Source organism: Abramis brama (assembly GCF_963993115.1).
Source record: "Abramis brama genome assembly, chromosome: 15".
Lineage (NCBI taxonomy): Eukaryota > Metazoa > Chordata > Actinopteri > Cypriniformes > Leuciscidae > Abramis > Abramis brama.
Window position 1 is genome coordinate 20,455,298 of NC_139977.1, and position 24,833 is coordinate 20,480,130.

At 37.8% G+C, this 24,833-nt stretch overlaps 1 protein-coding gene across 3 annotated transcripts in view; it reads right to left on the reverse strand.

The window, feature by feature from the left end:
* Positions 1-5,467: 5,467 nt before the first annotated feature.
* The window catches only part of gria4b (glutamate receptor, ionotropic, AMPA 4b), a 97,675-nt gene continuing 78,309 nt past the window's right edge, over positions 5,468-24,833 (reverse strand). Inside the window, exons 11-16 of one of the 3 annotated variants that reach the window (XM_084137562.1) lie at positions 24,172-24,545; positions 14,628-14,826; positions 13,305-13,552; positions 8,868-8,982; positions 7,989-8,126; positions 5,468-7,299 (exon numbers count right to left, since the gene is read on the reverse strand). In XM_084137562.1, the coding sequence (XP_083993688.1) occupies positions 7,135-7,299; positions 7,989-8,126; positions 8,868-8,982; positions 13,305-13,552; positions 14,628-14,826; positions 24,172-24,545 (1,239 nt within the window). In that variant the 3' untranslated portion in view covers positions 5,468-7,134. Of the gene's footprint in view, positions 7,300-7,792; positions 8,127-8,867; positions 8,983-9,824; positions 9,940-13,304; positions 13,553-14,627; positions 14,827-24,171; positions 24,546-24,833 lie in introns of all 3 variants that reach the window. The other 2 variants (XM_084137558.1, XM_084137559.1) reach the window with 2 other exon arrangements.

Sequence of the window (24,833 nt, forward strand, 5' to 3'; positions counted from 1 at the left end):
ACAGACGTTCATTGTTTTTCAGCTTATTACGACCCGAGTTCAAGTCCCGGTTCGTCAAACTTTCTTGATACTTTACTGTCCTATCATAATAAAAGGCAAAAAAATATATTCTTTAAACTGATGCAAGTTAAGCTCCATCCACACACAGAAATAAAATAAGCATTTTTTAAGCCATTACATCAACACCTCTCATAATGGGACTGGGGGAACGGATTCCGACAGCTGTTTTTTTGCCGTCGGATTCTGTTCCCCCCATATTTCTGACAAACTGAGGTTCAACTATTTATCAAATTAAAGCAAATTACTAGCCTCAATAGCCTAGCGGTCAGTTCCATGACAAAGTGTTTTTCAGCTTATTACGACCCGAGTTCAAGTCCCGGCTCGTTAAACTTTCTTGAGACTCTACTGTCCTATCATAATAAAAGGCAAAAAAATATATTCTTTAAACTGATGCAAGTTAAGCTCCATCCACACACAAAATTTTTTGCCATTACAGTCCATCACTTCTCATAATGGGAGTGGGGGAACGGATTCCGACAGCTGTTTTTTTTTTGCCGTTGGATTCTGTTCCCCCCATATTTTTGACAAACTGATGTTCTAATATTTATCAAATTGATGCTGTTTAAGCTCTATCCACACACAGAGTAAGCATATTTTAAGCCGATACATCAACATCTCTCATCATTAGGGTGGGGGAACGGATTTCGACAGCTGAACTATTTGCTGTCGGATTCTGTTCCCCCTATGTTTCTTACACAATGAGGTTCTAATATTTATCACATTGCATAATTACAAAACCCAATATTCGCCTACAAATATAGAAAATGATAGCCTACATTCGAGCGCATGCATAAAACTTGCCGCAAACCACCGCCAAAAGTAGGCTAATGATAATAAATGTGTCTGAAAAAAAATAACGAAGCATTTTAATTGTTTATTAATGAACTAGTCTTTTCTAAATCAGTGTAGGCTGCCTGCAAACATATCTCTACATCTCCGCTGTAGTTTAGCCTAGATTCGCCTTTCATGCAGACAGGATTAGCCTAAATAATCAGATGGTACCGTACGTATTTGCTTTCGATTGGATTTTTTTCGTTGGTGGACATTTTTTTATAAGCTTTATATAGATAGCTTATATTTCTCATGTCTGTGAGGCTTGTCTATACACTGTTTTTCAGTTCATTTTTGAGACGCGCTCCAATTCACAGAGATCATGAAAGTGCGCCCTGTTCGTTTTATTTTATTTTACAATAAACGTTTTTCTAACGTTTTCTTGTTGTTGTGAGTTCACACAAATAAAAGTAGTTGCGACTGATGTATTTTTCTTTCCTGTATGACCAGAAATGATGGAGTATTTTAAGTTAATAATAGCGAACATTTATCTAGGTTAACATTAGAGCGAGCGGCCATGCCAGACGGATAAGTCCTCTTCATGTTTAACAAATCAAATTCTGTTGCACTTTATTGCGCCAGTTTGAAAAGGGCGGCTGAAACACAGATAAACGCCCAACACTGGTGTTTTTCTTTAAATAAATTTGTTTAAGCTTTAAAATAAATATTGTTTGTGGGCTAATTAATGCCACAATAATCTGTTTACTTATATTTTTCATTTTTGTTTTGCATTGAATACCATTTAAAGGATTTGCTGTGCACCGCAATGCCATCCTCCCATAGAAAGACACGTTAAGAGCCACCTTTATTTTCTTTATAATAAAGGGTTTCTATGGGAGGAAAACGCTTAACATGTAATGCATTGCGTTCATATTCTGGGCTCATCTGCTTTTCTGTAGGATAGCATATGGTTTATTAATAAGGTGTGTACAGCATTTGATCTTTATCACTGAAGTAGCCTAGCTATTAAGCCACATTAAGCTTTTTCTTTATTACAAGGGTTTTCTATGGGAGGAAAACGCTTAGCCTAATGTGCAATTAAACGCAATATTCGTATTCTGGGCTCATCTGCTATTAATAAGGTGTGTACAGAATTTGATCTTTTAACATGAATGTCCATTGGGGGCTGCTATTTCTTCAGCTTTTTGAACGTAGATGTATGATAAAGACATAATTGGCTATATCAATTTTATGTGGATAAAGGCATATTTTGTACATGACTACACATGTCCTTATAAGGCCAAGAAAATATGTCGTTGTAACGTCATAGCATCTCGTTATTACGAGAAAAGATGTCGTTAAAACGACATAAGATCTCGTTATTATGAGAAAATATGTCGTTTTAACGACATACATCTCGTTATTACGATAAGATCTCGTTATTATGAGAAAATAATGGAGCCTTCACGTGCTATGGTAATTATGGTAAATACCAAAGGCCGACGTGGAAAATGCACATGAACACCCCCTCATGTGGTATTTTCCACTGGGCAGCTCGTAGAATATTTTGATGCACGAGTTGCCGAGATGAGATAACCTTTGACCTTTTCAAAATGGCGGAGAGCAACGCAAGAGTCGTGAATGGTAAGCATTGTACACAATTAAACGTTTTTTTGCTACTGTTAGCGGATAGTTTTTGTAGCCTATACAATGTTGTGTCATTAACAATTGTAATATAATGCGTTAACACTCAGTGTCAGTTTTAAAAATACCGTTATGGTTTGGTGGCTAGCAGTCAATAGGAGCCTCCTAGTAATGAGCGGTCAGGCAATTTACTCACGTGAATGTATTTTGTCTGTAGTGTACGCCAGCGACACCATGATTTACTGTGAGTCCATCTTTTCCCTACATTACGACAACAAAAGCACTTGAACACAACACACTGGTAAATACCAGTTCACAAGTGGAAAATATCATCTTTTCCATAGCACGTGAAGGCTCCATAACGACATAAGATCTCGTTATTACGACATAATTGAGAGGAAAAAATAATATGTATGTGGCAACAATGTGTCACCGTACATGATACACCTAATGTGTAACATTTATTATTTATAAGGCATCCCCGCGAAACTGTAACACCATTTATAAATTCAGCAGAAAATAAAATAAATTAATAGGCTACAGGTTTGGAACAACTTGAGGGTGACTAAATTATGACAGGATTTTCATTTTTGGGTGAACTATCCCTTTAAACCAGCTCCGGCCAGCAAACAAGGTTTAAGGCCGGTTTAAGATGTTTTTCAGTAGAAAACTAATTTTGATATATTTAGTTGCATGACCATTGATTATGCAAACCTGCGAAGCAAAAGTGCCTCTTACCTGAGACTACAATGCCTGTGTGAAGACAAAAGGTGTTCAGTCTTCTCATAAACAGGTTATAGGTTAGACAGGACTGTTATTTGCCCACTCATAACAGTCAAGGCATAATGCGACATGACAGCCAATCTGACATCAGACACACTCTGTCACATGCAAGTTCCTGTGTCCCCAACACGTGCCTGATAGTGGAGCGGGACAGTGACAGCGTTTAGCATAATGTCTAAACATTTCATGACAGGGGTGTCGAGAGGCATTAAGAGCCCTTTAGCATGATAAATTATAGAAGCTCAAAGCGAGACCAGGCATTGTCATCAACCAATACAAAATGAACAAAACACAAATCAATCCAGAGTTGAATCCAGAATTGAAGGATTTTGCATCAGTATGATGCATTTTACTTAATGATGATCATTTTAAGTGATGACTTCACAAGCATGTTTCTTCCTGTGCCATGCTATAGTAGCATTCTACAGTACTAGTAGGCAGTTTAATTACTGGCAGTATACTGTTTGTATGCAGTAGAATACGTTAGCATTCCATTTCGTATCAACGACTGTTTGGTTTCATTGGCTATGTTTAGAACAGAATACTACTTCACTATTTAACGTGTACTCGCGGTATACCGCATATAGTTTCTATAAATAATAAATGGAGCACTATGCATTATAATTTAATAATATTTAATTATTTAATTATACTTTATTTAATTTAACAATAAATGTTTCAAAAGCCATGTCTAAAATACCCTACTGCTTGCTGGAGTAGCCTATGTTCTGCATACTGTACACATTATGCAAATTTTCTGTAATCCAAATGCACTGTACATTTGCCAAAATTGGAATACAAATGCAAAATAGCCATTTTCTTTTATTTCCAAAAAGACAACAAAAATGACCACAGGAATTATAAAAATATGTCAATATGTTCTTCTGAACATCTTGTGTGTGTGTGTTTGTGTGAGAGAGAAATGTCATACTAACTACCCCTATGCATTGCAATAATGTTTATACAAAATGTAATATGCGTCAGATAAGGTAGAAGTAGTTCCAAATGCTAATTTTCACTGTTGACGTCATAGAGACCGCCACGCATGCGCACATCACTTAAAAAAAATCTGCACGGTTTGGATTCCTGCAAGCTCCACATTTAGGTTTAAGTTTGTCCTACGTGACCTTGAGGGTTAGATAATGGTAGCTCGTTGTTAAAATGTCAACATTGCGTGATTCTGCTGTGATCACTAGCTGAATTTGTCCTAGTAAACATCTATACTTAATAAATTAGCCATGTTACGATCCTGAATCTAAAGATAATAAATATGAAATGTGGGCTCAACACTTCGTGCTCTCGCCAGATAACACAAACTGATGAGTATCGTGAAGAGGTGCACATTTGAGATGGTCCTAAATGACATACTCCTCAAGGTCATTAGCGTGACTGTCTGTGTTCAAACATATGTGCCAACATCTGTTATAGGAGGGCATTTAGGTTTTCAGAGCCAACGCTGTTTCCCTGCAATATTTATTTGTATTCCCTTCATGCACTACTTTGCCCTTTCGGTGTGGATTGCTGTAAGGGAAGAAAATAACACTATTAAAATTAAAATCAGTACTTTGTGGTCTTTCCTCCTAACAAGGTCATTTTTTACCCTCTGCTCTGCAAAACACAAGTGATCTTCAGAGCACTTGCACGGTTCAATACTTTGCATCTAAAATAACATTTCTAAGTATTAGATTCTGTCCCTGAAAAATAATTGAGTATATTTTTGGTCATGCATAGTCACGACCACATATATTGAGTTTTTAATGAATGCTCTCTGCGTGGATATTGATGCAGACTACCTATAATGCCTCTCTAAGGAACAATTACTATCATTAAGAACTTTGCTAACTATAAAAGTTGTTTTCTCGCTGTCAAAATGCAGCTGTACCAGTGTCACTGGATCTAACTCTCTTGTCCCTGGTATGTTGAGTGACTGTAGAGTACAGATACATACCAGCCCATCACAATTTACAGCATACATGGTGTGATACCAACAATTGTACTATATTTTCAAGTTTATATACATGGATTTTCTCTATATTGAGTGTAAAATAGTCATTTTTACATTGTATTTTCAGTAAACAGTTTAAAGAGAATCTTGCTGGGCAAGTTAGTTAAAGTCAAGTCTGTGGAACATTAAAATATATTTTGAGAATTTTGTTTTTGGAAGTTCATACAGTATAACATTAAACCAAATAAAGACACAGAGGTGCAATTTCATGTCCATTGATATTTTACTAAAAAATGATCAAAATAAATATTTACAATTTTAACATATTAACCTAGTAAGGACACCACTTTCATCACAGCTTTAGAAACCATGGGGGAAAAAACCTAATGCCACTCTCCAGACACACTGAACTTCAATAAGCATCAGGATCATTGTGTGTGTGTGTGTGTGTTTGAGACAGAATGAGAGTAGAAGGCAGAGAGGAAAAAGAGTGGAGAAATACAACAAGAGACAAACATTGTGTGCTTGAGTAAAAGTACATGTGTTTTTACCAAGATGTGGTGTTGTTGGAACAGGAGGAGCCATAAATTGCACTTTCAGATTAAATGCAAGTTGAACAGAACTGGGCAGAGAAAGATTGATCCGTTTTCCACGATGATGTCCTGAAGCTTTGAAATTGTCCATGTGCTGTCCTTTCGTCCAGATGTCCATTGCTACAGTTTCTGGAGAACATGCTAAAGGCCTGAATGAGGTTACACAGTGTTTTTCATAAAAAAGGCCAAAGCTGAACTCTGACAATGGCTCTCACGATACAAACAGTGTCTTCAGAGGCGGTCAGTAGAAAGAACACTTTCTATTCTATTGTATTTCTATACACATTTGCGCAGTTGAGCTTGATTGGTTTCTCGTCCAATTGAATTTCTTTATATCATTCATAAAGACGTCTGCTCTAAAATGAATGGACAAACATTTAAATACTTCTCAATGTTTCAATTTTTTTCAGTAATCACATAAAATCCAAAATAAAATATGCTTCTGTGGAAATAAAATAAAACAGTCTAGAGGGTACCATGGTCTATGACTGCACAGTGATTATGCAGGGCATGGCTTGGGAAAGAGCAGCGGCTGAGATGCACTGAGAGTGTGTGCCACATTCCCGAGAATCATGGTAGGTCACATAGGTCACTGGCACTGATAACATGCCCATGTTATTAAATCCATAAAAGTTCATGTACATCTACATATATCAAATCATCTTTTGAATGTTTTCTAACCATTATTGCGATGAATCCTTTGTCTAAAGATGGTTTAAAAAGAGAATTACACTCTGTCCACTACAGAATCGGCTATTTACAAATTCGTTAAAAAGCAAGCGAGTTGTACAGTCTTCTATTTACAAAACAATGTAAATAATTTATTTTAGTTATGATTTTATAGAATATATATATATATATATATATGAACTCTTCTTCACAGTTTAATAAGTATTCATTAATACCATATCCTTGTTAATAATACCCTCTTGGACGAACAAATGCCCATTTTTAACTGTTAAGATGTCGAGTTGCGGTGTTTCAGTTTGGCGAGGGTTATGGCAGAGTGTTAGAACGAGCAGCTCATTTTTTTTTCTTCACCAAACAGGCTAACAAGATTCAGTTGAGTTCACTGTTCTTTCTTCCCACCTGCTTCACCCTCAAAGGCAGCACGAGTTCTTTGAATGTACATGACGGAAACACAGAAATCTTTGCGATAACCACCCTTCATACAGTATAGTATCTTGCGGTGGCACCTCGGGGTGTGAGAAGATCCTTTCGAAATCTACCTTGTCAGCACGATTGCTCAGCTTGGTGGCGTCATTGCTGTAGGGTCGGTTTTTCTGATGTCTGTTTTGCGGTCTTGTGGAGTTTAAGGCACTTGAAAGTTTTTGGTTTTCACGGTAAGTCGGACGACACCAGAGCCAGTCCGGAGCTCTGCCGCAGAGAGGGGCCGGAGTGGACAGCCTTCGGGCAATCGGGAGTCAGGACGCGCCCGTTCTCGCCCACGCTCCCCGTAATGGACAGGCGCGCCTTGTTCCGCATGGCTTCGGTGAAGGTGAGCTGCGTCGGGAGAGAAAAGACAAAGCGGGGACAGGGAGAACGGGAGTCAGCTGTGCGTACTTAAAAGCCAGAGCATTATTATTTGAATGAGTGCACATTATCAGCAAGCACATACAAAAACACCAGATTATGACACAGTTCAGCGATGAAGCATCTCAAATACATCTGGCATAGTCATTTGGAGCCAAAAATTACTTGAAATTGACAACTAGGGGGTTTTCAAGACTATGCCTATGGTAAAATGATCGTCTTAAGCCTTGTTTAACTATTCTTCTTTACACGATAAAGAGAGGTTACCGCACTGGCGTGTGATTACAAACGTGTGCAGTCCAGGTACACCTCAGTCTTCAGCATGCACAAATATGTGAATGCAAGTCTCCGACTCGGAGCACACGTGGAGGAGACAGAACAAGGACGTCACAAACACATGAAGCTTTACCACGGGCTCACATACGGCAAGCTACGGCAGCGAAAACAGAGGAACTCCACTTACGACTGCCGGGCACCTACGTACATCTGACCTCCTACATCTCTACTCCTTCAGTGGCGTAGACGTTGTAACCCTCTCTATATGTGGCTAAACTCTGAGTGCTGTGGGTGGGACTGGGGCCTGGTGAGGGATGGGGGCTGGGGAGGGGGACAGGACTGGGGAGAGGAGAGGAAGAGGGGCGACGTTCAGACTGTTCCACCTTCATTCTCTTGGCTTCGTTTCGGGACTTGTAGCAGAACTCGATGAGGGCCACCAGCATGGCCAGGCCCAGGCCCCCGACCAGAATGTAGAAGACCCCAGCCACATTACTGAGGCTGAGGGCCTGTGAGCTCTTGTCCTGGATGCGAGAGGAAGCAAAGGAACAGGAAGACAGGAAGTTAATGGGGCGGGAGCAGAGCGCACGTACGTACACGCACACACACACACACACACACACATTCAGAGCGCTAGTCTACGAATCTACTTGCTACCAAACACATTCACATTCACATTCACACACATTTACAATTTACAGACAAATCAATTCATATCCTCCAAATCAACCTTTCGCTTGCAGGCTAATCTGAAAAAGCTGATGTTTTTGTGGCGAATTCTGACAGGCATCAGTGCTTTGACAGCAATTTAAACAATTGACTTGTAATTAAAGGAGATGTTTTTCAATTTTATTTGTTGGCTAAGCTCTCAAATGGATCGCTAGCTCAATGTGCGATTACACACTGCGAGTTCTCAGAAACAGGATTTAACTTCTCGCTGTGTTTAAGCTCATCTCCACATGTGTCGCATTTCTCGCTTCACAAAAGTCAGGCTTGCTTGGCTTGTCATGCAAAAAGAAATCAATGGTACGCTCAGCTAAATAAACTTGGGACACCTTCAAAAAGCCCAGTCACTTCCATTCCTCTCAGGTACTAGGTATGTTACTAAAAACAAATATCTATTTAGACATTTAGTGTGGAGAAGCAGGGCATGCTGGAACTATCTTGGTGCACATCTGAAATTTCCCTACAGATGAGCATGCGCTAGATACTGGTGACTTTCTACCTCACTGAGCATTAGACAACAGTGATGGTCCCAGACTGACCTTACTTCCCGAGTCCTTGGGTCCACACTCGCCCTTATCGTACCACCATTTGTTTTTCAGCTTGTCTAAGATGCCTGATTCGCTCAGTTTCAAAACGGCAAGGTTTACGGGAGTTCTTCAACCGCGCAGAGGAATGTAACACAAATAACATAAATAACATCATAGGACATGTTATTTTATGTTATTCACTCATAACAGCTGACACAGCAGTTGCACTGGCAAAGTGACCGAGCCAATGGTCCCGTTGTAATACATGTCTCTGCGCTCCGTTTAGGGGAACAGTGTTTTAGGGCCTGGCGCTGGAGCCACAGACATATGAACGGGACCTTGCTCCATCGCTTTAGGTAACGGGCGCATACTGCCACGGCCTTCTCTACTAATGCTGGAGGCAATTACTGTTAAACCACAACTATTGGAATATACCACAGGCACTAACCTTTCTGCATCCCTCTAACCAAGGCCATTATAGTTATGATTATTTGGTTTCATTCCAATCAGTTTTAGTCGTTACTTGTACATTATATATATTCATTTTAATTTAGTTTCTGTTTCTAGTATTTTGTTACAGCTGCCTCTACCTCTGACTTTAGAGCATGTCTTTAATACATATTCATAATGCGACACTGCAGCCTCTTTCAAAAGGACAATAAATGTTCTCTGCATTCCTATAAAAAATGCAGCGAATGCGCCTCAGGAGGAGAATAACAGGAACTGAAGAACACAACTACTTCAAAGGAGAAAAAGTTTCCTTGACGGGAAACGTGATGAATGACACGAGATCGGCGAGGGAATCTGTGCCCAGTATCCACGGCGAATATTTGTGCTCTGACAGTAATTGCGTTCCTCTCTTCAGGCTAAATAGGGTCAGGATGAAGGTCAGGTATGCAATTGCGCCCCGGCAGATGCTCCCGTTACAGAGGAAACTGTTTACCCGCGTTGGTTGACATAGTGGCTAACCTTCTCACCACCTCCTCCGCTGCCACACTCTCCTTTGTCGTACCACCACTTGTTTTTCAATTTGTCCAACAGGCCTTGTTCATTCAGTTTTAAAACTGCCAGGTTAACGGCACTTCTTGAAACGATAAAACATAGTTTGTCAGTAGCAGCAGTTTGTCATAGTTGAGCAGAATCCAATCAGGTTAAGTAAAGAAAGAGAGGGGTGGAAAGCTCTAGAGATTAGTCGCAAGTTCCCTCCCCACTTCCCCTTAGAAAACACAGAACCACAGAGGACAAACCTCTCTTTTCCTGTTTTCATGTTAATTCACACCAGCCTTATTTGTCTACCCATAATACACACCTCCAGATGGAGGAATGGAAAAATCAATATCTGTTCTTCGCTTTGAACCCCTCCTCCCCAACCCAAGCTATCCTTATTTCCCATCCTCACTAGAACACTTTGCTATGTACTCAATATTGCTGTGAGATGCACAGAGGGACCTCACGATATTGAATGCCTGTTACTTTCCCTATATGCTGCTTACAGACAGTTCAAATGAGCACTAAGGGTTTAAGCCTCTGAAAGTGCTGAATGAGTTTGATCCTATTCCCCAAACCCCTTCATTCCCACCTTTGGCTCAGCCACAAGGGAGCTGGCAATGCAATTCTGCTCCTAAACACCAAGATTGCACCTTTCCCTGCAGTTCTTAGAATGTTTATAGTTTCTATAGGTAATGTTTTATAAATATAAGCATAGCTTTTTAATTAATGTCATGTTACGAACTTGCTATGTCACATACAATGCCGTCCAAAAGACCAGTGAAAATGCTTTTTTTTTTGCATTTTCTAATTTAATTTTTTTCTCATAGTAAATTAGTATAACAATCTGAAAAATAAAAGTGCAAATACTAAAATATTTACTAAATTAATACATTTAAATAAATAATAATAATTTTGTTTTAAATCAATAAAAATAATAATTGTATTAAATGTCAAAATCCTAATACTTTAGGATAATATTAATATCAATGAACAAACAAGCAAACAAACATATGTTTGTGAACTAGAAATAAAGCAGAATATAAAATATTTATAAATTAAATAAATTAATAATTATGTTTAATTATAATCAAAATAATTTTGTTTTAAATTACACAAACCTAAAACATATTTTCATTAACAAAAAAAATAATTTTCAAAATTCATAGATTTAGTCATATTAATATGAACATTAATAAATGCATTTAAATATTTAATAATAACAATAATAATAATAATAATAATAATAATATATCAAAATCCTAAAACTTCAATAAATAAATTAATAAATATTTATGATGTGGACTTTTTGGACTCCATTGTATAAGTCTGATCTAGCTAATCTATGATCTAGTTAAGGGTCAATATGATGGGAATGATTCAAGAGAGGTTTATCCTGAATGCAGTTTATCCTGAATGCAACATTAATAAACACACAGCCCACAGGAACAAAGAACGGGACAGGGAAAGAATGTAGTGAGACACATCTGAGCTGAGGAGGGGAAGAGAAAGAAGAGCATTAAGGGCACTGTGCTGTAGATTTGAAGCCATGTGAATCTCCTGCACTTGTCTGACATCACAACAGCAGGAGAAAAGCTGCTACGCCATTGGATGTTCTTCCCCCCGGTATCAGGAGAAGAGTCAGACAGACCACGGTAACTCCTCAACAAAATGGCTGATCATGGGAGCTACCGTCATCTGTCATTGACTCTTCTCAGCCTTTCTGTACATGCTTCATGCAATATTTTAGTGCTTTTTTAAAGTGGTCATGAACTGAGAATTTTCCTTGATCTTTTGACAGTTAAGAGGTCGTTATACTTTAAAAATATTCTGTAAGTTTCAAAACTAAAAACGTCCTTGTTATTCCAAAAACAGCTTTTATTGAAACCAAGGCTAGAAAACGACAGGATCTCAAAAGTGGTGACTTATGACGTCAAAGGGCAGCGAAAGACCGCCTTTGCAGAAGAATATCAATGCCTACGTCTACATCACCACATCTTTGGCGCCGCCCACTGTTCGCATTGTTATTTGGTGAAAGCATCCGTGAGAGTGCAGAAATTGCGTTGCAGTGATGAGATCACTTCATTCACGCAATCAACAGACTGTCTTTCATCTGCTCAATGCTCATCATTGCAACCTTTTATGTGTTGGGAATTGATCTAAATATAATTGCTATAATCATTCCGGCGCAAACGTTCCCTGGTGCTATTTTGCAGTTTCAGAAAACAATTCCGCCACAGACCAGGAAAAACCTAGTCTAAAATCAGTGGCGCATTATTCAGATGCTATTTTAAGGGCGCATGCTTGGCCATAATGTAGCGTGTGCACAACACGCATACACTTTGCTTCTCTCATCTACACAGACACAGGCAGCAGTTCCCATTTTTGCAAACCATACATAATTACAAGGAAAAATATTACCACACAAGGGAAATCATTGTGGTGTCCATGAAGATGTGAAAAAATAGGCATAAATCTATCTTACACATTTACCCAAATTATTATACGCCTGTTTAACCGAAGCTAATTTGGGTGGGTTTCTCCCATCCACATACAATTATCACTTCTCTGTCTTTTACGGCCCTGACGAGAACGTTGGTCTCCTCGGCTGTGAACCGCTCCTGGCGTGCGCCTGGCAAATCTGCCGTTATAATAGCAATCCGCCATGGGACATGCGCGCCTGCTTTTAAAGGGAATGTGAGATGTCGCTCTGATTGGTTTATTTCACGTTACGCCCAAACCATACCTATGAGTAATGTAGCTATTTCAGACCAACCCATTTTAGATTTGCGTTGGGCGCAAGAGTCCTTTATCCCGCTGGTATAATAGCAACAGCGCCCGAGAAGTTACACAAAGTTACTTGCGTTTCGCATATGATACTTGCGTTTTAGATCGTTAAAATAGGGACCTTCGAGAGAGAGTTACACATGTAATGCTAGCAGACATGCCCCTTCAAACAGAGCATTCAAATCAGAGGCTAAAATCAGGCTAGGAAAACGTCTTTTATTTCTAAATTATGAAAAAAAAAATGTATGTCAAAATCATACTAATATTATAAGGGCACCCCAGGAAACATTATAAAATAATAAAATTATCCAGTTCATGACCCCTTTAATGTCTGTACCTCCCAGTCTATGTGGGAAAGTGATTTAGGTAGCGTCAGACTAGGCAGAATATTCACAGGCTTGTCCGAAATTCACATTCTTTGTTAAACATCCAGACATTTCATCTCAAAAAGTCAGTGGCATTTACATGCATGCATTAGTTTGAAATCACCTGCTTGAGGCTACATTAAAAAAAACAAAAACAAAAACATACAGCACTATGTATTCAAGACCTTTAACTGCACACAAGAACACATGAGAAAAGCAAAACGAAACAATAGAAAAATAGAAATAGGCACGCCAGGGAAGGTGGAATACCATAACAACACATGACATATTGTTATACTACTCCACCCACCTTAACTGTGAGCCCTTGGGCGTGGCCACCCCGTAGCCTTTGGAGTCCAGGTTGCCTCCCACTTTCATGGTGTCGCAGGGTTTGCGCTGCTCCGTGTACTCGTTCATTGTGGACTCCAGCAGGAAGGCGTACTTCCCTTTGGACTTTCTCACCCGTGCCACGCCCTCTCCCGTGGTCTTCGTGAACACCGTGGGCTCGGCCGACTTCATGTAGCTCCACATTTTCTCATAAACGGCGATCTTTGACCTCTGAAAATTGGGGGAAAAGGTATAGAATGCAAGTGAAGTGTGCAGGGAAAGTGTGGAGGGTGCCGATTATTTAATTAGACATTGAATTGCAGATCAGAGGTTCTCAGACTTGTGGGATCGCGGGAGATTTTCATGAATGTATCTCATTTAACATTTATAAATTAACAAACTCATCTATGAATTATAAATTAATATACACTTCAATTAATATACCGTTCAAAATTTTGAGGTCAGTAAGATTGTTTTGAATACGCTTATTCAGCAAGGACACGTTAAATTGATCAAAAGTGACGGTAAAACATTTATAATATTACTAAATATTTCCATTTCAAATAAATGCTGCTCTTGAACTTTCTATTCATCAAACAATCCATTTCAGCATTGATAACAAATATTTCTTGAGCAGCAAATCAGCATATTAGAATGATTTCTGAAGGTTTGTGTGATACTGAAGATCACAGGAATAAATTACATTTATTTTAAATTGAAATAATATTTTACTGTATTTGTTGATGTAATAAAAGCAGCCTTGGTGAGCATAAGAGACTTCTTTAAAACACCAAAAAATTACAGACCCCAATTTTCTAATGGCTGTATATATTAATACATCCTATAAAAAACATAGGCCATATATATTTATTTATTTATATTTAATTTTTTACATTAAATATTGTCAAATGTAGGCTTCAATATCATCTGAACCCTAAAAGTGAACTTAATTGACAATGAAAGATGTATATAAAGTAGTAAAACCTGTTTGCCAGTTTTGTAATTATAAGATATAGCATTAAAGTTTAATTCTGTGATGTGGATGTGGGGTTACAAGAATAAAAAATAAAATAAAAAAAATTAGTTGTGGACCAAAAAAGTGGTGGACTGAGAACCCCTGGTGTACTTTATAATTTAAAACATATTTTCTAAGCTTGGTTTATTAATCTGTGGGTTTTCACTGAATCTCTTTTTTTCTTCTAATCCAGCACTTGAAGTCATCTCGTTTTGGAGTCATTTATTCCTTTCACCCCCCTTAACAAAACACTGCCACCCTCCCCTCAACCCATTAGCTTTGCCCACTCACCCTGAAGAACTCTTTGGTGGAGCCTGAGTCAAGAGTACCATACGCTATGTCTGTCTGCTTGGCCAGGTCCTCAGCGCTCTCAATGGGCGACACCATCCTCTCCACAGTGAGGAAAGCAGCCAGGTTGGCTGTGTAGGAGGAGATGATGATGAGGGTGAAAAACCACCACACTCCACCCACGATGCGTCCAGATAGAGACCTACACCGCCGGAAAGGGAGAGAGTGGAGAGGAAAATGACCATTAAAGGAGAGTTTGAAGGAGCGGTGAATGACAGTGCAATGAAATAAAGGATAACATTGGAAAAAAAAGAAGGGTAAAGGAGAAAAACACGAGGAGGCGGGGGGAGGAGGAGAAAAGGAGAGAAATATTTTGTCAGAAACATTTGTTAACTTTTAACCATTAAAAAATTAAAAATAAAATGTAAAGCAATTGTTTGTTAATTGTTTCAAACATGTATGATGTTATTTCTTCCAGGTACACTATCGTTCAAAAGTCAATGTCCTTTTTAAAAAATAAATTAATACTTTTCTCATTCACATTAACAGTTTTCATATTCATATTAACATATCACATTTTGACCAAGGGTATGTTTACACGACAACGATGTGCTAAAAACGGAAACGTTTTTTCTTTGTACATATGACAACCATATCAAAATCATCCCCATTCACACGGATACGTGAAAACGACTAAAAGTGCTATATTATGCATGCCAGACAAGTTGTTGGCAATGTCACTTTGTAAAGAACGACATTCGCATTCAAACACGCCCGCCTATAGACTAAACACGTAAAACACATGTGCATGCTGTCACCGTTTTCACACATTCACGTTTTTGTAGTTTACACTGAGATGATAACGGTATCGTTTTCAAAAACTTGCACTTTGAAACCTGTTTTTAAATGTTTGTGTTTTCAGGCCACCAAAAACGCTGTTGTCGTGTAAACAAACAGCTAAAAAAAATAAAAAGTGTTCTGTTCTGTCGCGTAAATGGACCCCAAAAGTGACAGTAAAGACATTTACAATGTTACAAAATATTTCTATTTCAAATAAATGCTGTTATTCTTTCTATACTGAAAAAAAAAAAAAAAAATGAAGACATGATGGTGAGTTAATAAATAACAAAACTTTTTTGTTGAACATTTCTTTTTAAAATCTATGGAATCTTGTTTCCGCAGCAGAATAAAAAATAAAAAGGTAATTGTGACTTTTTATCTCACAATTCTGACTTTTTTTCTCACAATTGTGAGTTTACATCTCACAATTCTTTTTAATTCAGAATTGCGTGATATAAAATCGCAATTGTGTTATAAAGTCAGAATTGTGAGATATAAACTTGTAATTGTGTGTTATAAAGTCAGAATTGTGAGATATAAACTAAGAACATTTTTTTTTTCCCCGAAATGGCTTTATAACTCACAATTGCGAGTTTCTGACTCGAAAAAGTCAGAATTGCGCAACTCACAATTGTACGTTTATATCTCGCAATTCTGACTTTATAACGCACTTGCGATTTTATATCATGCAATTCTGAGTTTATATCTCGCAATTCTGATTTACAGAAATAAAGAGAGAAATATAAATATAAAATAAAGAGAAATAAAGTCAGAATTGCGAGATGTAAACTTTTTAAATTTAATATAAAGATAAAACTTCGCAATTATCTTTTAAAATGTTTTATTCTTTGGCGGAAACAAGCTTTCATAAAAATTAGGTAACCAGTAGTTCCTCTATAGTGACCCTACAGAAGGTACTGTAGATCTTCAGTAGATTATAGTATAAAACTCAGTCTGTCAAAACAGTCTTTCAGTGCAGAGATCTTTTAATTGACTCTGTGTAGGTGAGGGTCTCCTCCACTAAAAGGGAGATCTCTCCGACCGGTTGCCATGAAGACAGATTGGCTATTTAGAGTGGGCTGGCAGGAACGTCAACCATGATGGGGGCGAAGTGTTAAATCCCAACGCTGTTTAAATTCTCACCTCACCATGCATATCAGTTTACAGGATGTCATTGTGAATTTATGCAGGCCTGTGTTCCTTTTTCCTCTGTCAAGGAAACATTCCTGTGTTAAGACGCAGAGGTTATTATAATAATTAGCTTTTAAGAATGGACTCAAGGTGGGCCGTCACCCTCCTGAGGTTTGAATCAGAGAACACTGTGTAACTTAAAATCCAAGAGAATTAGTCACTGCTAAACACTAACCTGCATGCAGACGCACCATTCAGGCCCGGTGACGTCCGGGTATCAGATGCGCCGGGGCTCGCGCTAACAGTGGCTAATCGATTTGACTTCATGAGACAAAGGCAATTTAATAAGAGCCTAAATTGAGTGGACGCGAAACCAGTGAGTCACCCCTCGGCCCGCTCTGATGCCCTGCCGCTTGGCATACAGTATCATTCATAAAGACATATGATCCATGAACAAATAGGAATTCTCTCTGGTCCTCATAATGTCATTTCTTGTAATACAGACCCTCTGATCACAGCTCAATGATAAGAATCAAACCGTCTCTGTGGATTTCACACATACTCACAAGCACAAAATAAGCAAACTACTACCAGTGTATCCCTCAAAGCAGCTTATTATCAAAGGAGTGCCATTAGAGCTGTGAAACGGGATGTGTTACTGTCAGTGAGACTGCGCATTACTCACTACGCCGCTTTCATGCAGATTTCTCGCCGAAAAGAACACATCGGCATGTGTGTATTTGAGCAAAAGAATGCTTGGTGAATTTAAATAACATTCTGAAAGGTTTGTAAAGGTGTACCCGGGTAGACTCGTGGAGGGAGTCAGAGAGAGAGAGAGAGAGATGTCGGGAGAGAAAGGAATGGAGAGACCTTGACATGCCGTAGACTAATGGAAAGGTCACTGCCCACAGCCACAGTGAGCCTCCAGTATTTTATTTATTCATGGCTTCCTCTCTACTGCTCTGATTAAGATTTAATACCTGCAAATCAATTTCTCCATGCATGAGACTAGAGTCATTCACAATCATACTCCACATTACTGATCTCCGCTTCCACTGGCAAATTGGAAAAATAAAAAAAGCAAGCTCTTACATTAGCTCATTAAAAATACATCCATTCCTATTTGGAAGCAATTTCTATCTCTTGGCATTGTCATATATAGCATGTGGCGACTTTAAACACCTGGATGTCTCAGTATGGCCTAAACATTACAGAAACTTTAATGTGTTACTTGTAAATTGCGCTACGCTGAAACAGTTTCTCATTGAGAATAGAAGGTATTTTTTTTACATTGGAAGTGGTCAAGTATTTATCCCCATAGTTTGTATGCATTTACAAAGGCTATATCAGAGATTTTCAATGTTTTGATGTCAAGAATCCTCGAATATGATGATCCACTTTCTAAAATAAAATAAAAAAGTATCTACACTACTGTACAAAAACTTGGGGTCTTTTAATGTCTTTTAAGGAATCTCTTATGCTCACCAAGGCTGCATTTATTTGATCAAAAAATAGGACACCATTATGAAATATGACTGTAATTTAAAATATAAATTTTTGATTTTAATATATTTATATGTTATTTATTCCTGTGTTAGCATAGCTGAATTTTCATTACTCATCACTCCAGTCTTCAGTGTCACATGATCCTACAGAAATCATTCTAATAAGCCGATTTGGTGCTCAAGATACTTTTCTTATTATTATCAATGTTGAAAACAGCTGTGCTGCTTAACATATATTTTTTTCAGGATTCTTTGATGAATATAAAAGTTCAAAAGAACAGTATTTATTTTAATCAATTTAATTCATCCTTGCTGAATAAAAGTATTAATTTCCTTTTAAAAACATTCTTACTGACCCCAGACTTTTGAATGTTATAGTATATATTTTTATATGCATAACCCATTTATACGTATCTGTATGAGAAATTATAATTTGAACTTTATAATATTTAATATTATAAAGTTAATATTGATTTAATATTGATTTATTGATTAATACTGATTTAATATCAATATTAATGCAATAATAAAAAAACAACAACATAAAAATACACTTTGTAAAATCTTTTTCTTTTCCTTAAAAATTTCTGTTGAACTTCTAGCATTCCCTTTGTGGCTGCCTGGGGCCCCTAGGCTATATCACTCACTTTTGCATTTCATGACTTTTTAATTGTGGAATCAGTGTATTTACTCAAGAATCAAAACCGCTGGAAACAATGCTTCTCTCCCCTGAGTGTTCACTTTAGTTTAGGATCCTATTCTCACTATTAACTAGTTGCTTATTAGCATGCATATTACTAGGATATTGGTTGTTTATTAGTACTTATAAAGTACATATTAATGCCTTATTCTGCATGATCTTATTCTACATCCCTTAATCCTACCCAATACCTAAACTTAACAACTACTTTACTTACTATTAATAATCAGTAATTAGAAGTTTATTGAGGCAAAAGTCAGAGTTAGTTAATAGTGAGAATTGGACCCTAAACTGAAGTGTGACCAAACTGTCTTAACAGCTGTCCTTTTTATTCTCAATCTCATACACAACAAGCAAAAAAACAAGACTCACACCAATGGACCTTTTACAGACTGCGATGACGTGTTTGAACGGTCATCAGCATCGTAAATCCTGCAAAGTTTTTAGATTTTCATTTTTGTTTAATGTACATTTATAACCATACTTTGTATTATATTACCGTTGCATCAAATTACAAAAAAACAGTTAACGCTACTGTGAGGGTGTTTCTAATACAGTGGCTGTGGGAGTGACGGTCAAATTGACATCTTTCTGTGTTCTCTCATTCACCGCTATAAAGGTTTACCCAACTATGATGACTTCCGCTTCTGAGAAATGTGAAAAGGGTCTATTGTCATGACAACAGCTGAATTTAGAGTGGTTGCACCTGTGAGTTCAAGGGCAGAGAAATCCACCGCTGCTCTGAGACAACAGACAAATTATTGTCCACTACAAAAAACAAGTTTGACTGGATTCCACTAAAGCACCAATAGCTTTTAGAAAATAAACCCAAACGTCACAGATAACCATGACACACAATCTCTAGTCTAGAACACTACCCATCATGGCCTGCTCCTACAATGCCCCTATTGCTTCTAACATGGAGAAAAGAGAGGTATTCAACTGCACTTGTATGTAAAAAAAATAATTCTGAAAAAAATTACATTATCTTGTTTGAAAAGGTCAGATTTAATGGCATTATTTGTGGCATCATCTGACTATGTCACATGCATTACTTGTAATGCAGCACATATCACATGCTACTTCAGGGATGCGTTTCATCTGTATATAGTCATAAATCTAAAAAGGAAATTACAGTTCAAGGGTATCAACTTTTATCCCAGAGTGTCTTATGTAGATAAATGATTTGTGGGCTGAAACGATCATTTTGGCATGGAGAAAACCTGGGGCAAAGCTTCCTCTGCTGTAGCGTAATCTCCTTTCTCTCATTTCCGTCACTGTTACAGCACTGGCCTGGTGAGTCAATCATATCCTTACATCACTCCCATGATCTCTCTTTCCTTCTAGCCCTACAATCGTTCCCAAGCCATCTGAGGAATAAAAGAAGTCAGTGAATAGAGGCAATTACTGGAGCAAGATCGACCATAAAACACAAAAGTAGGAACAGAAGAAGAAAGCAAGAGAGAGGGGGATAGAGGGAGGGGGATAGAGAGAGACAAAGAAAAAAAACAGAAAAAAACAACCTGGTATGTTCTTTGACATACCAGGAAAAAAAACATGTTTGTAAAACGAGAGATGAAATCCTGTCATAGATGCTAAGAAAAAAAGAAAATATTTTATTTTGACCAACAGCAACCTCACATTTTCCATACATCCTACACCTGCAAACACAAGCATTCTTATAAACATTCGGCAGCTTCACACACACTTTAATAAATATTACCCAGCCAGTGCAACCGAAGCACTTCAAGGACTTGACACTTCAAGAAAAGGCTTATCGAAAGGTTTTAAAACTCGCGACCCAATCTTACAAGCAGCATACCGAACCTATGACTATCATTAGCATATCTTAATTCCCCGTTCATCCCGTGATGCAATTCCATTCACCGAGGCTGCATGTGTTTGAATCTGAAAATTAGTTTTTTTTAATCTTCACATGTCTGATAGGGTCTGCTGCCCACATGCATTACAACTACAAAATCAGCGCAATAGGGCGCACACGCCAGATGCTGGCTGTTTCCGAGGCCCAGGAAGATGCTCTACCTGTCTGCTGATGACACCTGCCAGCCCGCCTGAGCCAAAAACACGACAGGGAAAACAGGCAAGAGTTATGACCCTGTCCGGCCACATCACACAACACGCTCTCAGCATTTTCATACCCATCATTCCCACATCATCCTCATCAACCATCTCCCCTACAAACTGTGAACAAGAAGTATACATGTAATAGAGTGGCGCTAAATGAAACTGAATTAATTACATGCGGATTGACTGTAAAAAATTATTATAATAAAATAAAATGCCTCAAAATGACCAAATCAATGCCTTAATCTACCAGTGCAGTGAATCAATATTTCAATGGTAAATGATTCTTATCACACCACCAAAGCTGAAGTGTATCATTTCTGCACTTCTAGCATCACAAAAATTGAATATAATAATGTATAACACACTTTTCTTAAACCAAATATGATGACCCACTTGCTAAAATATAAAGGCAGCAATACAGTATCTTACTGTATAAAGATGAATTAATACTGTGAAAAAATGTTCTAAGTGCGATATTATGACGACAGACAGCATGATGATTGCAAAATTTAATAAACGGTTTTGTCATTCTACTAAATCCAAAACAAATAACAATAACAACAACAACAACAAAATAGTATTATTATTATTATTAGTACCAGTATTATTATTACTAAATCTGAAACTAATAATAATAATAGTATTAATATTAGTAATAGAGTGATAATAATAATAGTAACAACAACAACAACAATTAAACATTATTATTTTCCTGTATACAACTACTTAACACGTATTAATATTAACTAAAATATTAATTGTGATATTATGAAGACAACATCTTGATTACAAAACTGAATCTGGAAAACATGTAGGCTACTTTTCATTATATTAAATGTGTATCTTTTTTCTACACTAACAGGACGGTGAAAAACTACAAACGTTTTTCACAAAAAAATATGTGCTACTTTGGTTTTTATTTCTTATGGTTAAAAACTTGCCCAGCTAGCAACTGCTTGGAAAGTTCACAGAGCCCAGTTTGAAAACCCGTTTTAGACTATAAACTGTCCTGTGACAGATGGGTTTGGCTCCATTATGCTCCAAGAAAATGGAATGTGAAAATGAATATCAAATCAATCAGTACAGCGCTGTGGGATAGGACAAAGTATTTTACCATCAAAAAATTACACACTTTAGCTGTTAAATATGCATAAAGCTATAAAGTGCTTAAGAAAAAGAAAGCAAATCTGCACATTTGAATAACCAGTAGGCTATTAGACAGGGAAGAGGAGGAGGAGAAGTACCGGCACCTGGGTAACGCTGCTGTTCAACTGCGTCATCTTGTCTAAATCAAGAACACTGAGGTAAAGGCACAACGCTGACTAAAGAGAATTAATGGCATGTACTAAAGAAAATGAATGGAAGTGCTTTTTTCTGCTGTTTTTCACCGCTTATTAGCTCCTATCAAATTCATGAATCCTTATTAGTTGTATGCAAAAACGATGAAGTGCATGATTCTTATAAGTCCTAAATGGGTCCTCTTAAGCCAAATCTAAAACCATAGGCCCTCTACAGCACTGTGATGTTCAGGCTATAGAGCAGTGAAGATAGACACTATGGTTTTGACGGCTCTCTAAGTACCTGCTGTCTTCCTCCATGTGCTGTGCTTTTTACTGCTCTTCTCTTCCCCTTGGCCTGTCATGAGTGATTTCTTATCTGGTGGGGGCTGAAAAATAAAGCCTGTTTTTTTCTCTCTTCTCTTGATAACACTTCTTAAAGAGCTCTATCGTGGTCATGCAGGTGCTTATTACACAGAGAAAAGAGAGGGTGTGTAAGTGAGAGCCAGAGCCGCAGCGAGCCCAATGTTTTAAACCCGCAGGCGAAGGACGGAGCAAGAGACAAATAACAAAAACAAACTGTCACACAGAGTAACGATGAATGACTAGCACATTTCCCGTGAGATTTGAGAAGTAGCCGACAGGACAGACGAGCGATATGTGGACATCAACGGGACATAGCAATGGGGCAATGAACGATCGCCTTGTTCCGGAGCACACCGGACCGCCCACTGGCTTCACTAACGGTGAAATTCATCAAGGTGCAAAGTGGGATGACACCTCAATAACTTACTGAGGAACAGGTGAGACAAGGGTGATGTATTCAGTAAATACAGAGTAAGTTTCAAGTGATAATTCACCCAAAAATGAAAATTCAAAACCGGTTTGACTTTCTTCTGCGGAACACAAAAGAAGATATTTTGAGGAATGTTTCAATTGATTTTGTCCATACAATGAATGTCAATGGGGTCCAAAACAATATTGAACTTATTATCAATATTCAAACAATATTGAACATAACATCATTTTTGGGTGAACTGCCCTTTTTAGACTGACACTTTCTAAATACAAATGGAATATGACCACATCAGTAAACACGTTTACATGCACTCTATTCGATTTCAGTTGAAGTACAACAACAATAATTTGTCATGTATTTAATCCTTCAAATGTTGTGTCGTACACTACCATTCAAAAGTTATTTTAATGGTTTAGAAAGAAGTCTCCCTTCTGCTCACCAAGGCTGCATTTATTTTTATCAAAATACAATAAAAACAGTAACATTGTGAAATATTACTACAAATTAAAATAACTTTTCTAATAATTTATTCCCTATTGATGACAGAGCTGAATTTTTACTTCAGTGTCACATGATCCTTCTGAAATCATTCTAATATGCTGACGTGGTGCTTAAGAAACATTTCTTTAAAAAACTGTTGAAAACAGTTAAAAAATGTAAGTACTGCTTAATATTTTTTTGTGTGGAAACTGACACTTTTGTTTTGCATTCTTTGATGAATAAAAATCTTTTTTTTAAATAGAAATCTTTTGAAACATCTTTGTCACTTTTGATCAATTTAATGCATCCTAGCTGAATAAAAGTATACATTTCAATAAAAAGTCAAATCTTTTTGAATGGTAGTGTATACTTGGAAAGACAGCAGCTCAACTACAAAAAACACAGTAGCTGGATTATAATTGTGCATGTAAATGTTCTTAGTGATGCCGGCTGTGATTGGTTGTTTTCCCAAAGATCCAAAGCAGACACGATGAATAAACACTGAGTGTTAATGCAAGTTCTCCCACTTGGCTTGCCTGTGTGTTCTTTAATTCAGACTCGGACAAAACTCGTCATCAAATCACTATGGAAACTACAGCAATGACTCTATTTCAGGTATCAGATATGACCATATCAGAGACATTAACTGTGTTCATTTCCACTGCAATATATGTTTTTTATACGGTCCTCTCAATACATTTTTCTTTGGTGTTTTAAGTTTGCTGACCTGGGCGAGATGTCGCAACCCTGCTGCATGAAGGCTCCCAGGGAGAACCAGAGACTGTTGAAGATCCCAAACTCATTGGGGGGCTGGTCGCTAGGCAGACCGTCAGTGCCCTCCTCGGGCTCCTCGGTGTGCCACTCGTACGGGCTGAAGCGGCTGACCAGGAAGAGCACTACGCTCACGCCTATGTAGGCGAACACAATGCACATCCAGATCTCGTAGGCCAGCGGGTCCAGGAAGGAGAAGACGCCCGGCTTGGATTTCTGGGGCTTTTTAATCATGATGGAAATGCCCAAGCTCATGAAGGGTTTCGAGAAGTCTATGACCTCCTCCCGGACCAAAGTGATAGTCAATGGGGCCACAGCGATTTCCGCTTTCTAGAACAAAAGAAAAGTATGTTTCATATCAATCTTTGTCTTTAATCACTTCCTGTGCACACTTGTTTAAAAACAAAACAGACGTAATGACATTGCTAAGTTTATTAACTAAGCCATTTGACTGGATAAGCCGATGCAACACTAAATATTTGCAGTTTTTATATTCAAAGCTGAGATCTCATATTTGAATATTATATTCAGAGGAGAAAGGAGTGAATAAAAAGAGAAAATAAAGCATAATCTACTGATTTCCCCCTCTCCTTGCATCACATTTTACAACTTCTCTAA